General features: G+C 43.1%; 1 protein-coding gene across 6 annotated transcripts in view; it reads right to left on the bottom strand.

Annotated features, from left to right (window-relative positions):
- The window catches only part of YPEL2 (yippee like 2), a 77,065-nt gene that overhangs the window by 11,328 nt on the left and 49,761 nt on the right, over positions 1 to 15,976 (bottom strand). For 3 of the 6 annotated variants that reach the window (XM_031468035.2, XM_064494986.1, XM_031468036.2), the window contains exon 5: positions 8,777 to 13,513. The exons of the other annotated variants lie outside the window; for them this stretch is intronic. In XM_031468035.2, the coding sequence (XP_031323895.1) occupies positions 13,424 to 13,513 (90 nt within the window). In that variant the 3' untranslated portion in view covers positions 8,777 to 13,423. Of the gene's footprint in view, positions 1 to 8,776; positions 13,514 to 15,976 lie in introns of those variants that run through there. 6 annotated transcript variants of the gene reach the window in all.

The raw sequence follows: 15,976 nt of genomic DNA, 5'->3' as shown, positions 1-15,976 counted from the left end.
ATTCTCTGAGACTCAGTTGCTAAGATGCCTTCTCTGTGAAGCCTTTCCTCATTCTCACAATCCCATAGAGGCACCGCTTCCCTCTCTTTGGCATTGTGCCTTCACAGCACTGATAAAACACGTAGTTTTTTTTATTGTAATTTTCTGTTCACAAACTGTTTCTTTCTAAGATTGTAAGGTCCTTGAGGGCGGGGAACCGTGGTTATCTTGTTACTATTGTGTATCCCCAGCATCTGTGCATATTTATAAATCTTTGTTAAATGAGTAAAGGAATGACTTGTTGAAATTAATTGATTTTCGAAGTAGATTTCAAAATCTGGGCAACATTTGGTCCTCACTTTCCCATTGTTAGACTTCTCTACCTGGGGATTCCTGCTGCCGAGGGGCTCTGGTTGAGACTGAATGTCATAGTAGCTAACAAAGAGGACTCACATTACCTGGTTTTAAAACCTGGGACTACCATCTGCTAGCTACGGGTGGGCTCTTAAGGAAGTTACCCTCTCACTAAGCCTCAGTTTTCTCTACTATAAAACTGAGTTAATAATAGGACCTATCACAGGGCTAATGTGAGGGCTAATAAAAAAAAGACCATGTGGAGCATTTGGTGGCTGGCACAGAGCTAGTGCTCAGTACATATGTGCTATTATTAGTAGCTATTTTCCTGACAGCTTTGCTTGACCCCATTGTGTCACCATCACTTTTTGAACCAAATGTCTGGAGTCTGGTTCTCAAACACGAAGGCTCAATTTCAGCACACTCTCCATTCGCCAAAGTATTGGGTCATGACTTGGGGAATATGGAAGCAGGTGACAGCTGAAGGCAGGAGTCACCTTTTGCTTATAAGTCATGATTTATTGCTTAGAAACCAAAAGTAAGCCTTGCTAACCAGTCAGCAGATTACCTGAATTCAAAGTTCCTGTCCCTCTGCCCCCTGGCTCTCCCTTGCGTTTGGTAAAAGAGAGGTGATTGGTGTAGGCAGTTTTGGATATGAGCAGCAATTTCTCCTTGGAGGAAAGGAAGTGGGACACAGAATGTCAGGGCTGGCTGTAGGGTGCTTTTTTCCTTCTGCAGGCTGCACAGAGGTGTACAAAGTGACCTTAGGTAAACAAAATCCCCGGTGTGGGTCCCAAACCCAGCTGGAGGAAGTGCCCTCCTTTCAATTTTCATACATGAGGGTGTTGCAGTCTCTGTTTCAGACCTGAGTTTTCTAGATCTCTATTCAAGCAGCCTCTTTTATTAGAGGTCATGACAGTCTCAATGGAACCTCAAACTAAATGGCCAAGACATAAATTGCAAGATTATCCCACAAATGTGTGTGCCAATGAAGTGAATGAGAAGCGACAAGGAAAAGAACAAGATGATTGCTCAAAAGAATTCAAAGACTCTTCATGTCACATCATTTTCTAAAGAACTAAAAAAAAAAAAACAAACATAATTTTGGGTCAAGGGTGAGGACTTGCTTTGAATGTACAACCTTTTATAATCATGTTACATGTGGCTATTTTAGCAATGCTATTGTCCCAACTATCTTTCTGGGAGAGCTGGCATTTCTGGTTTAAAGGAGCCTAGGTTGGAAAACAGGAGTTAACAGAAAGTGATTGGTTTTATCATCTATGCAGAGAGCAGAAGTGGATTTTTCCAAATGGATTAATCAGAAAATTTGGCCAGGAGGGGAGGGTATAGCTCAGTGGTAGAAAGCATGCTTAGCATGCAGGAGGTCCTGGGTTCAATCCCTAGTACCTCCATTAAAAAAAAGAAAAAAGAAAAAGAAAAAAGAAATCAGGCTGGAAAGATTGTGAGATCCCATACCTGGGTCCCTCTTCCCAACACCTGCTCTCTCTCTTCTTTATTTTTTCATTCTTGCCTTTATGTTTTCTTATGAAGCAAAATATGTTTTTGTTTATTATGTGAAGTTACTCTTCAGTTTCCTCTTGGTTTTACTTTATTTGGTCAGATAGGATTTTCTGCACATTCATCCCAAGGGAGAAATGTGGCAGGAGAAATCAGAAAGAAAATAAAAAGAGTATCTATATCTATCAGAATGACTAAACTGAAAAATAAACAAATAGACAATTTCAAGTGCTGGCAAGAACTCTCATGCACCGCTGCTGGGAATGCAACTGCTTTGGAAAAAGTTTGTTAGTTTCTTCTAAATTTAAACATCCACTTGCATATGATCCAGCAATCTCATTTCTAAGAATCTACCCAAGAGAAGTGAAAAAGTATACAAAATACATACAAGAGCCTGTCCACAAATGTTAATAGCAGCTTTTTCATAATATCCAGCAACTGGAAACAAAACAAATGTTCATCACCTGGTGGGTAATAAATAAATAAAAAGGAATGACATACTGAGCCATGTAACAACATGAATGAACCTCTAAAGAATTATGTTAAGGCATTACAAAAGAATCCAGATTCAGAAGGCTACATACATATTGTATGGTATTCTGGAAAAGGCAAAACTACAGAACAGAAATCAGATCAGTGGTTGTCAGGGGCTGGCGATGGAAGAAGTGTGTTCATTATAAAAGGGACATGAAGGAACTTTTTGAGGTGATGGAAAGAGTCTATCCCTTGATTGCGGTGATGATTAGTTACATGACTGTATACATTTGGCAAAACTCATAGAACAATACAGCTCCCTAGACCTGAAGAGAGTAGGGAAGAGAGAGGAAGAGGAAAGGATCAGAGAGAATAGTGGGGCCTGGAGATGCAGAGGCTGAACATAAAGGGACCCACAGGAAGGATTAGGGTCCATGTTCACCACTTCCCAGCCTGTGATCGAGTGATGGGCAACCTTGCATTGCCTGTGTCCAGGCCATACTGGTGAGGACTTTCCTTGGGCAGCAGATAGCACATCACCCTCTGACCAGCCAGCTAAAATGACTCAACTTTGATTCCCTAAGACTTTGCTCAGCTCTTTGTCCAACATACACCAGGAGGAGACATCCTCCTCCTTGCTGTTACGGGAGTGACTGCCAGCTACCCGACACTCCCAGCACTTGAACTTGGTTAGACTGAATGAAACCATTTGAGAACCTTCACTCCCACCAGGAGATGTCCCACGTTAGTTACCTTTCCTGTCTTCTAAACTTCTCTCTTGTACCTTGTTTCCAATGGAATGAAGGTAAAAGCCAAAGCAAGTTGCACCCCCACCCCCACCCCCACCATATATTCGATGAATGTCACTAATTTCCTTTTGCATTGGGGTCGAAAAGAATTCTTTTGTTGGAAGACCATCAGTTCATCAGCTTTTCACTGGCCAGCTCTAGAGTCTGGGTCCCTGCCCAGGAGGAAGTCTTAGGGAAGGAGACGGACAATCAACCTGGTGAAGACCGCCACAGAGGCCTGGGCCAAGTGCTACAAGGACCCAGTGGAAGACGGGCGGCAAGGGGCCCCTGGGAACCCTTTCTAGAACATTGCTTTCTAGTCCAGACCAGGAATTCCTGTCTAACTCTGACCTTTTCTTCAGTGGGCAACCTTCACTCCCCCTTGTTAAATAAACAAGCATTCCCTGAAGAGATTGAGAAAGCTCCCTGGGGGTGGGGAGGGTGTAGCTCAAGGGGTAGAGCCCATGCTTAGCATGTATCAGAGGTCCTGGATTTAATTCCTAGTACCTTCTCTAAAAATAAATAAATAAACCGAATTACTGCCCCCGCCCCACCCCCCACCCTCCGCCAAAAAAAAAAAAAAAAAGAAAGAAAGAAAACTCCCTGAGGGCAGGGACCTTATCTGTTCTCCCTGAGGGCAGGGACCTCATCTGTTTATCCCTAGCTCACTCCTGGCTCCTAAAGACTAGTTGAGAGAACACGTTAAGTTATTGTATTTGGGGATATTGAGTATTTGTTAAATATACAGACATAAAGAAATAAAAAAAACATGGTCAGAAAGTGCATGCAAAGAGGAGGATCATTATAAATGAGCCTAACAACCCTTGTCATCTGACCAGTGGTTCACATGCATTTTCCCACTTCGAATATCATACACCCATGCCTTGCCTTCACCAAAACTAAAGGAACACTAATCAGCATTTTTTTTTTTTTAGCTCTCAGGTGCCAGGCATTATCTCACTTTGTCCTTACAGCAGCCCTCTTTTACAGAGGACTCAACTGAGCCTCAGAAGGGAACCAACCTATCCAAGGTCACACAGCAAACTAGAGCCTGGAAGCCTGCTTTTTAATCCCCTCTGCCTGGTAGTCTCCTGCCCACAGGCAGAAAAAAATCTCTGCATTCTTCTGTTGAGCTCTACCTGCCTTATCTCTTTCAGGCGAGCTTCCCTTGGGCTAAATCTAGCTCTACCCAAGGCAAGATGAAGTATCTGAGGCAGAGGACACAACAGGTCCAAACCAGTCATCTCAGTGGTAACTCTGACCTTTTCTTTGCAAGATGACTACCCACTCCTCTGGTTAAACAGAAACTCCCAGAGCTCCCTCCTACAGCCAGGGCTCTCTCTTTCCTCAGCCCTGCTCCCTCAGATGGCCGGCTTTCTCACTGGTACCACTTCTTTATAATACTGAGATATAAAACCAAAATGAAACTTGAGCCTTGGGTACGTCTCATCACCATGGAAACAACTGCAACCCGGAGTGCCTCCAGGAGATGTGGGTGCTGTTCTTCCAATGGAAATAAGGGTTTGGGAACTGGATAAAGCTAAAACAAGCTCCTGTTGGATTAGTGACAGTTTTCATAATAAACACCGTGCTCGGTGTCAGATTATGTCAACAGCAGCATTATCAACTTATATTTTTCAATTTCCGACACCGTGCTGGCTCGGTGCAGAACATATCAGCCAAATGAACGCCAGCTCAAATTATCCTACTTTTGTGAAGGGATGTTTTAAACTCTATTAAGGTGGCTCAAAGAATGTGGTAGGGGAGAAAAAAACAGTAATAAATTTCAAGAGCATTCTGTAGATGAATTTTTGCTTCTGGGAATGGGAAACCAAAATTTTCCCAAGAGACTCCATTATTAAAGCCATAAATAAAACATCCCTGAGTGAACTACTTGGTTGCAGTGATTGCGTGGCTGTGCTCTGGAGAAGTGGCTCGGAATTGGAGGCGGGCAGCCCAGGGGAGGCTGGGGAGGTGAGCAAGTCTGAGAACATTCTGCTGCTTCTTCCACGTGTTGCCCTCACATCAGACCAGGATACAAGGATAATGAGCAATTTTAGCTCTATGGAAGACGACCAAAGATGGTTACTATAAACATCTCAAACAGGATCCTAAAATTCAAGGATGTTTTTCTAGCTGACACCCTTCCTTTCTTTCCATAAAAGTACATACACTCCTCTTGAAGTAAAAGCTGGCAATGTGATGCGGGGACAATTAGCCTAACTGCCTGGGTGCTCTGGGTTCCAGTTCTGTTGTTTACCAGGCCAGTGACCAAGCGCTGGTTGCTTAACCTCCCTGGATGTCAGTCTCCTTTGCAGAGGTGGGTTGGAGGGATGAAAACTGGATCCTAAATGTTCTATGTGCTAGCAGTGCTTATAACAGTGAATTCTAATCACTCAGCCAGAAAAAAAAAAAAAAAAAAAAAAGACAGTGACACATGCTAAGGCCTATTTGGTCTGGGCAATGTAGTGGGCACTTTCTGGCTATTATCTGAGCCTCACAATAACTTGTGTGGTTGCTGGCACCCCTGGTTTACAAAGGATAGAAACTAGTCCTGAGAATCGCAGTGACTTCCTCTCCCTCCCTCTCTCATAGACCAATGTCTAAGCGGTCAGTCAGGCTTCAAATCCCCATCCTTCCAACTCCGAAGCCAGCCTCCTTTCCATCTGACCCTGCTAAGATCTGAGCGTGGGATAAATCACGAACATTTAATTCCAAATAAATATACCTCCATAGTTCTGTCAGAGCTTTCAAATAATTTGCGAATGCCTTGAAAAATTCAGCTTCTCTAGCTCTTCTGTCTCTCATCAAAAAAAACGATCCCACAGTACTTGGGAATTAGAGGAACCTTCACAGAATGTGAATTTTTAATCCTTGGCTTCTTCAACCTGGCCGGAGCACCCGCCCCAAATTGCCCCATAGAGATGTTGGTATGTGTTAGAATACTTTAGTTACTTCCGCACTGATAAGTTTTATCTTTTTAAATCAGTCTGAACAACTGAAAGTAACACTTTTTTTTTCTTTTCCCTTCAAGAGAAACAAAAAAATCATAGTGCTGCAATCACAGGCCTGAAAGCCTATAAAGTAAAGGCATAATACAACAACTCTTCCTCAGTTCTAAGCTCCTGGCTTCCAATGTAAGAGCCAGGGTTTCCATTTCATGAAAAAGTAAAATAAGAGTGAACAAAATAGCCATGACATTTTGGGTGTGTGCTGAGTCTGATCTTCCAGAAGTTTTCCTATTTGATAGTTACTCCTGTTTCCTGAACGGCTGACTGGGGCCACAGATATGGTGTGGGCTTCAGAATCAGAGCAAGAGTTAAAAATCCCAGCTCTTTAAGGGACGCGTTATTCATGCTCTCTAGAGCATCAGTTTCTCCCTCTGTAAAATGGGGGTATTTGCTTCACAGAGTTGTTGAGAAATTAAACAAGTAACATACACATAGAGCAAACACAATAGTCTTCTTTATCCCATTCTCAAAGTCAAAATAGACTTGAGCAATTCGTAATAATAACAATCATTTTATTATTGTCTCCTCACTGGCACTGGGCTAGCCCTTTCCATAGACTGCCTTTTTATTACGGGAAACCAGTATTTGAAACCAGGTGCTCTAATTTCAGTGCTTGCCCTGTGCCCTGCTCTAGGACACGAGCCATTTATTGGGTTCAGATTAAAGGATTTATGAGCAATTGCTTCTGCAGGAAACAGCTGAGGGTGGTGGTCCATGTGGCTGGATGTTTGGCCAAAAGTAGGGAAGGCCATGCATAATCCTTTGTTCTCACTCAGCACAACTAGTACCCCTGATTTTCTGCTCTCTGGGGTTAGTTTCTTGCCTGGACTAGGCACATTAGATGTCCAAAAAGTGCTATCTGAATAAATAAATGCAAATTAATAAGCTGACTGTTCACGGTATGACCATTTACTTCATGTAACATTTAACGCTAACTTCTCCATTCTTGTCTTAGGGAAACTAACATGTTAAACAGATTTTTTTATGCTGCCAATTCTCCACCATTCACATTAATTCAGTAAATACCTGCTATTGAGAGGCCAAAGATGACATATGTAATCCACTGCAGGGCATTAAAAAACAATAAAGCCCCGCTTATTATATTCAGCTATGGAATACACAATAACTTTCAGGTAGCAATGAACTTTGTGGCTTTGTTTACATTAATTTTCTATTTTGCATCCCCTGAACACTTACTTACTAAGCAGTCATGGTGGGCAGACTGGGTAAGGGTCCTGTGAAGCCACGCTAGAATTAAGGCTGGAGGAAGAGAGAGGCTGAAATTGGGAGCATAATATAGGGAAAGAACACAGGGCTGTGAAGTCAGACGGGCTATGATTCCTGACCCCGTCATTAGCTAGGAAACCTTACAAACCTCAGTTTCATCAGCTACCCAGTGCAGATGATCAGCATTTGTCATTGCTTTCCCACAGGTGGTTAAGAGCTCCTAGGAAGTACCTTGTACCTCTTAGTCACATACACTAAGCACCCAACACAGAGTCTGGTGCAAACCAGGCTCTCAGTGAACATCAGAGCTCTCCCCTCACTTTCTTCCAGCCTGATCTCCTAGACAGCCCCTGTAGGCTATGAGAGCTTGGAAGGGTGAGGGGGATCCAAGCATCGCTGGTTTGAGACTGGTTGTCTCCTACACACGTTATCTTTTCTCTCCTCCCTGCCTGCCAAAGGCAAACAAAGAAATGATAACAGGCATAGCCACCGAACCAAAACAGGTCACAGGAAGAAGATAATGCACTCAAGGACAAACAAAAGTCAACTGTAGGTGGGCCCAGAACGGGCAAGTAAAAATTCTAGGAGAGTAGAGAAGGTATTTCCTATTTCATAGGACTTTTAAAATATTATCGCCAATGTGAAAACACACAAACACATCAACGTGTGTAGCTTTAATGAAGTTTTGCTTTAGGTGGGAACTTCACCAGTTATGGAGGCAAGCTTTTGAAAAAGTGCTTTAAAATTGAGTATGAGTTGATGATGTCCAGGCAAATTTGTTTGGCCTGTTAAATGAGGCCACCAGAATACAAAACTGTTCTTACAATGGCTGGATATGCAAGACTGTGTGTGCATATGGACGAGACTGGAGGAAACATACTTGGGAAACAAAAATAGCTGCTTTACAGGATGGTTGAATCTGCCTTGCCCAGTTAAAATCGAATGGATGCTTAATATTTGTCCAGAGAGTGAGAAGACTTGATTTTCCACACATTGTAACTATTTATCTCCCTCTGTTAGCCAATCATTCAGAGATAATGCTGCCTCTTTTTGACATTATTTTGTTGTTCTGTTTCTTTTTCCCCTTCATCTGATGCAATTCTTTCCCCACCAAAGAAACTGGCATAAACAAAAAAAGGTTGCAGAATCTAAGAAAATGGGCTTCAGTAGACAGAAATGATAAAAGGTCACTCCTGCACTTCTGATCTCTAAAGTCAGAAGTTTTTGTACATAAGCAGGAGACCTGATTTGTATTCATTAATCAGCCAACTTGTCCTTGGAGAATATAACCCCTCAGGGTCTCAGCTGACAGATCTGTGAATGGGGTTTAACACGACCTCCTGCAGGCCTTTCAGTTGCTTTAAATGGTAAATGGCAAGACACAGAACTGCTGGGTCAATTGAGACAAATGAGCCCTCCAAAGAATTAATATTTGAAAACTTTTATTTTCTCAAATGAGCACCAACACAGATTGGAAATATGACAGAAACAATGCACTTTTCTCTAATACTGAATCACTATGTACAAATACAGGAAAAGGTGAAGACAAATTATTTGAAAAAAAAAATCATCTTTGTCATTGAAGCAAAGTGACCTGGAAATGCCACTAAAAAAAAAAAAAAAAAAAAAAAGGTAAAAGAAAAACAAAACCCAAACCCAACAAATACAGTTTGTAAACACAGGCATAAATAGACAGATTCTGTACTGAAAGATAGTCTCTGCAGGTTGGAAAAGGGAACTGACTCACTGACTTTCACCAAAATGTTATACAGAAACACACGGCAGATAGAATTTGGTAATATGAGAACAGCTTGTTTCTTCTTGGCTTTTATCTTTCACTGCTGGCAGGATTTCATGACTGTATTTTTATTTTGAATACTAAATATCTCTTTCCTCTACCTAGACCACTAGCATGTTTTCTCGTTCGAGGCAGACTTTTTTAAAATATGTAAGTTGATTGTGTTCAAGATTTGATTTCCCAGCCTCTTCCTGAACCTGAGGCAATCTGACCTTAAAAAAAAATTTTTAAAAAAAAGCTGTTTACCTACAAGGTATGTGTATCATGTTGACATTCCTTCAACCCAGACCAACTTTATGTTTAACATGATGTGGATGGTGTGGCTTCCACAACGAGAGCCCTGGATCCATGATGAGTACACTCACATCTCAGTGAGAAACACAAACAACTAACTTCCTTACAGTCTGTAAAAGCTGAGCACACAAAGAGAGACAAAGGGGCCAACAGGCAACAGCTCCATGCTCGGGAACACAAAATCCTCGAGGTCTGTGCTGCTGGTCCACTCAGAAACAACCACCAGAGTGAAAGAGAAGAAAAATCTTATGTGCCCAAGGTGTAAACTGTAGGTATAGTGTCCCCAGTTAAAAACGAAAACAGGAGGCACAATTCAAAGTGCTTACACACACACACAGACACACAGACACATACTTAAAAACAAGACTCCCATCTGTTGGAAATTCTTCCAACAAGAGGAATCACTCTAAGTTGTTGATAAATTTATTTGATTTTATTTATTTTCTTTTCTAGCCAATAATGGGCCAAGAAAATATTTTAATTCTCAATCTGGTAATGTACTGCAGAGTCTGTTCCACTGGGGAAAAAAAATGCAGAGGCACTGCTTTATTGCCTCCGTCCAGACTAAAGTGATGGAGATCTTTTTTTTTAAAAAAAAAGAGTATATTGGTGATCAATCACTGTTTCCCTTAAAATATACTTCAAGAAATGCTGAGGAAACCACAGAATTTAAAAATGAAAATAAAAAGTGCTCTCAGGGGATCTGAGAAGACAGCACCAAATATATTATTTAAAAAATTAAATATTATTTACAAAAGTATATTTCACAAGCAACTGTTTCTTATATATCCACTTGCAAATCTTTTTGTAAAGGGGACACCTCTCTTTCACACACTGATCCACCAGTAAAGAGTCACTCCATCCTACCTCCAGGATCTTACTGTCATAGGAGTTGGGGGAGCACTCAGTCAGGCCCAGCTGACAATCTGCAGACACCAAGCTCGGCTGTGATTCGTGTATGTCCAGTCAACCCATCAGCAGCCTGAGACTAATATCCCGGGGGGCGGGGCCGGTTCTAACTCTGGGCCACCAAGGCCATGTGACCCGGGGTGGCACAGGGGAGATGGAAAGAGAGTTTGACGGCTGGACTTCAGTTGAAAATGATGGCAGCTGCTGGCTGAGGTATAGAACTTCATGCCTTTCCCTTCCCCACGTCACCCTCTCCCCTTCCCTACTCCCCGCACCCCACCCAAGCTTTCCCATTGAACTCCAATTCCCCGAACCGACCAGGGGTGAATGGACGAGGTCTTTGGTTATGCTCTGAGTCGATAATTTGGTGAGGAAATTAAAAAATGAACTGACTGAGGCCTTGAGTTGATGCATCTCCATCTCTCCAATACTACTGGATGTTAGACAGACAAGCCAGGAATGGAGCTAAAGTTATAAGAAGCACTTTTGGTTTCATTGACACAAAGGGAAAGCCTAATGAGTTGGTTTTTTTTTTCTTTCTTTCTTTTTTTTTTTAAATTCCCTTGTAGTTGCAGAAAAACCAACATTCTGCTCAGATCTCTCGCACCAACTAGGGCGCCCTGCACCCACTGGCTACTCAATGGATAGTAACTGAGAAAACACCAGAACCAGGGTCTGCTCTGATCCATGCAACAGGCAGAGGCCCATCCCACGGAAGAACAGTGGCACATTGTTCTGCCCCTTGAAAATTCTAGGGCACCCCATGTCCAGTTTCTGTGTAACCACACTCCATTTTTCAGTTTTCAAGATAAAACACCTACCCATGTTTAACCACCATTTTCTTTTTATGGAAAGGACTGCCAACAGCCAGGACTCTCCCTGAGTAAAGGGGCTAACCAGAATACACACATGAGGGCCACTACCTTCAGGGTGGATGGAGAGGGGAATCTGTGATTTCTGTGCTGGCAAGCCAGCTTAGGAATGTAAAAGTTGGAAAAAAAAAATTTTTTTTTTTTTTTTTTGAGATCTTGGGCCTGGGAGCCAGAGGAACTGTTTCTCTGGGATCAGAAATGAAAGACTTCTTCTGAACCTCATTCTGCTTCTTAATAACGTGGGGAGAACAACTTAATCTCCCAGGGCTACTAAAGCACCAAAAGATGAGGGCAAGAAACCTTTGGGAACAAAATCAGATTTTTAAAGAATCCTTTCTGTCTAAAGAAGCAGGCTACTGCTAACCCTGGGGTACCCAGCTTGCAGGGCAGGACCACCCCCACCTCGGGGCCCTCCTTTGGTATTCAGCACAGAGATACAAAAAAGGGCATTTCCGCAAGAGACTCACTGCCTCTGGAAATGTGGTGCAACTCTGACAACGTCCTGCGTTGGCTGCTTTAATCTTGGTAAGAATTTTACAGATTCTTGTCTCCACGAACTCACTCCTTCGTGACTTTTCAGGTGAACTTTCCTTACGGGCTCAGCCTACTTGGGGAATGAAATGCTGAGAATTACCTAACATAACCTACACCTATCTTAGCAATAATAGTATTTTCGGCCTAAGCGATGAAATTAACTCAGTTAAATGAGTTTTCGGTCAGGCAAGGCATACTGGCTAAACTGCTGTAGAACAAACAGACTTCACAGTGTTGATTAAATGTAACGAACTTCTTTCTCTCTCTCTCTCTCATGAGCCTTACAGGGATTTGTTCTCCACTTCCCTGACACAACTTCGGATGGGGAAGGTGGTGGGGGGTGGTAATACTGGATGTCTGACATCAAATCTAAGCCATCCTCGTTGCTGGAACATACTGACAGACTTCTCCCCACACGAGAACAAGGAGGACGGGTAGGAGCATGAGGAATCTGCCAGCCAGGTTATCACTAAGCTTGAAGCCTTGGGACTTCACTTTCCACGATCTACCACGACAGAACTGGAGAAAAACACCCCCAAACTCTACGTACAAAGAATCGCTGATGTCAGTGAAGCCACAGCAAACCAAAGAAGAAAGATGCACCTGACTTGTAATGGTTCAAACCTAAACTATTCCCGGCAATGCCCTACCCCACCCCACTTCCTTGCCACAATGCTCTTCTCTTACTAAGGTTCAGAAAAAAGGTCAGTCAGAATTGCTAACTGGTTCTACTTTGTATTTTCTCTGGCCCACTGTCTGAGCCACTTCTGCAGGAGCTCCCAAGCAGCACCCCGCCCCGCTTTGTTCCCTGTTCTCCTCAGTTACTGATTTTACTTGGTTGCTGGTCAAAGCCTTTGGGATGTTTGGAACTTGCACCCATTGCAAATGGGCAGTCCCCTCCCCTGTACAGCGGCTGAAGAGGCAAAGAAGATTACCCAGAGGAGCAGTGAGGCATCAGGGTCCTCAAAACGACCTGGGCTTTTGCCGAGTCTCTCACTGCTGCCAGGACACTCCCCGGCTCGGCCCAGGAGAACCGGGCGCCTGCCCCACCAGCCAGAATGAGGGCTATTTCTTGTGCTCATTCGCTAACCTGGCACATTTGGTGTCAGGAACAGAAGCTTCTGATCAGAGAATGCAGCCATGAGGTATTTTTTTTTTCTCTTTGTCCATTTAGACAAGTCGACCATTTCAAGCCTAGTTACCAGGTCTCCAGGAGCAGCACAATTTTGTTCCTACCTCTCCCTTCCCATCCCCTCCCCACCCCGGGACCCTCGCGGTTCCCCTCGTCCTCACACCCCCGTGCTGTGCCACTGTTCTCCTGACAAGAGGCCATCAGGCAGCTCTTCCTGGGCCTCGGGGCCCTTCTCAAAGTGGGCTGCCACCATGCGGACAGACATCTGTTCCTTTTGTTGTTTCGTTTTCAGCCAACACTCAAACAGAGAGAGAAGCCAGGATCAACTCACAAACAGATACAAAGCAAAGAGACAGAGAGACAGCGATTTAGAGGCCGGTCACCAGAAAGATGGCGTCAGGATGGGAGAATGCCCCAGATGGCAAGGCCCCTAAATGGATGGAACCAAGTGTTCAGTCACTCTCTCACGCTTGGGTAGAATGTTCGGTTGGATGGCGTTCACGCGGACACTGGATTGGGGAGATGCTCTCTGCTCAGTCCCAGCCATTGTCCTTGATCATGTGTGCTAGCTCAATGATGTATTTGCCTTCTTTATATTTCTGGCTGCTTTCAAAGGCATGTTCCTAGGAAACACAAAGGAAGAGAAAAGACACCAGGTGACTGCTGGAGCAAAGGTGGGGCCGATGACAGGCATCAGGACCACTGAAGTCTGGCCCCAGCTCCACACAGATGCCCTGAGAGAATTTCCACCACTCAAGCACGCTATGTCCCCTTCTCTTAACTACAGCACTGAGGCAATGCCAGGACTTCCACAACATTTACAGGAGATTTTAAATATTTTTAAATTTAAATATTCTAAATTTAAATAGACATGATTTAAATATTCTAAATATTTTCTCAGTATTTGCAATCGGGTTTTTTCAGGATCTTTGCTCATTCGCTTCTTTGCCCAAACATCACCATCTCAGTCAGCTCTTTCCCAATGACTTTACTGAAAATCACCACTTTCCCTGCAGCAATCCTTCCCTGTATCTCCGTCTTGTCCTGCTTTATTTTTCTCCCCAACACTTGTCATGTTCAAACATGCAGTATAACGTGCATACCTACTTTGTGTATTGTCTGCCTCCCACTGCCTCAATATAAACTTCATGGAAGGCAGAGATTTTCATGTTTTGTTCATTGATAGATCCTTAGTGCCTAGAAACTCCTTGGCACATAACAGATCTTTAATAATAACTGCTAAATGAATGAATGAATAGATTATAATATTTATACATATAAATAAAATCTCAGGGGCACTTGGTTTCTGATGCTAACCAGAAATCTGCCCCATGGCTGTATCCACCAAGTTCCCCTGTCATTATTTTAAACTGGGCTTTGTTAGGCTTAGAGAAGACAGGCAGGGAGAGAAACAAAGTATATTGTGAGGCCAAACATGGGTCTCTTTTCTATTTCTTATCTTGCTATTTCCACGTCAGATGTGTTAAGTTTGTTTTCCCCTCACTGCCTTTCTCCAGGGAGACAGGAGCTGCGTGAACTCCAGGCAGAAGAACCTGGCCGCCCTTGAGCCCTATGCAGCTGCCAGGCTTCCAGAGGGAAAACCCAGTACAAACCAGCTGGGAGGTTATCATCTGAAACTTTCAGCACTGCAGGGTCTCCCAGCTAATAAGCCCCACAGAAAGAAGTCCCACATAAGTGTAAGATTAAGGTGATATTCTATTTGCAGACATAGACACATAAAACATCCTGGTGCATCATCTGAAAAACACTGGGCTTCAGAGAGCCATCAGATGGTGATGCCTGATGTGCAGAGCAGTGGACCTCAGCTCTCCCTCCTGAGTCCCACAAATTAGGAGGCAGCTAAATCCTACTGTCAGTAGGTTCTGGGCAGCATTTGCATGAACTGTATCTCCTATTCTAGAGTTCAGGGATTCTAGGTCTCAGAACAAGAGTTCAGACTTGAGTCTCTTGTTGAGAGAGGACCATTCCACAGAGTGGAGAGAGGAGGGGCACTGAGAGAAAGTGCAAACACCACACACATACAAGAGCTGTGGGCTCAGCAGTAATTTCCCTGACACCTCATTATCCCCCGGCTCCGTCTGTGTGTGTGTGTGTGTGTGTGTGTGTGATATGTACACAACAGAGGAATGTGGTTTGGGAATAAGATCTATTGTTCCACAGTAGTGTGTTTGCGGGGAAGGGGGTGGGGGGAGGAAAAACAAAACTAAAGGAAAGTGACAGTGGGTCCGTATTAAACAAACAAAAAAACTCAAAACAAAAGTAAAAACAAAAGAAAGAGAAGAAAAAAGAAAGGAAAAAAAAAAAGGAAAAAAATTCAACACTCCCAAGCACAGGGCACTTGCAAAATGTCAAGCTGGCAAGGTCCCAAGAAAGCTCAGAAGGCAGGATGAATATTATTCCCAATACCTGCCACCCCAGTTTTAATCAGCGGTGGAAGAATGGACTCAGAACTGTTTGTCTCAATTGGCCATTTAAGTTTAACAGTAAAAGACTGGTTAATTATAACAATACATTGTAAAACCTTTCAGAAGGAATGGAGACTATTCCGTGGACCATTTGTTTTTGTGTGTGTGTGTGGCAGCTTTAAGTTATTAGTTTTTAAAATCAGTATCTAATGGAAACAACTTGACCAAAAATCTGTCACAGAATTGAGACCCATTAAAATAAAGTTTAATGAGAGAAAAAAAAAAAAAAAAAAAAAAAAAAAAGCTCTGTCGAAGGAGTGAATCCTTTTGCCTGAAGTTAAGTAGCAAAACCAACCAACTGAGATGTATCTTCTGTCTGGAATCCAGCACATCCTCAAGGAATAAGATAACTAAGAAGTTGGGAAATAAAGGGGCAGAACATTTCTGGACAATCAAAGCCAGAACTGTGGCCCCCAGATCACACAGAGGGGGCTAGTGGTCTTAGACGGGGAGCAGAATGGCCAATGTCAGTTTCTCCCATAGGAAGCTGTAGCTGAACCTTCCTGGCATCATGAAATACAACGTCCAGGTTTTTTCGTTGTCATTCTGAACATTTCAAGGAAGACATGAAAGATGGAAACTAAAGGCAGTGCTGCTCCA

Source organism: Camelus dromedarius, chromosome 16, assembly GCF_036321535.1.
Source record: "Camelus dromedarius isolate mCamDro1 chromosome 16, mCamDro1.pat, whole genome shotgun sequence".
NCBI lineage: Eukaryota > Metazoa > Chordata > Mammalia > Artiodactyla > Camelidae > Camelus > Camelus dromedarius.
The sequence above is the reverse complement of the archived record's forward strand: the minus strand, read 5'-3'. Positions and strand labels throughout refer to the sequence as shown.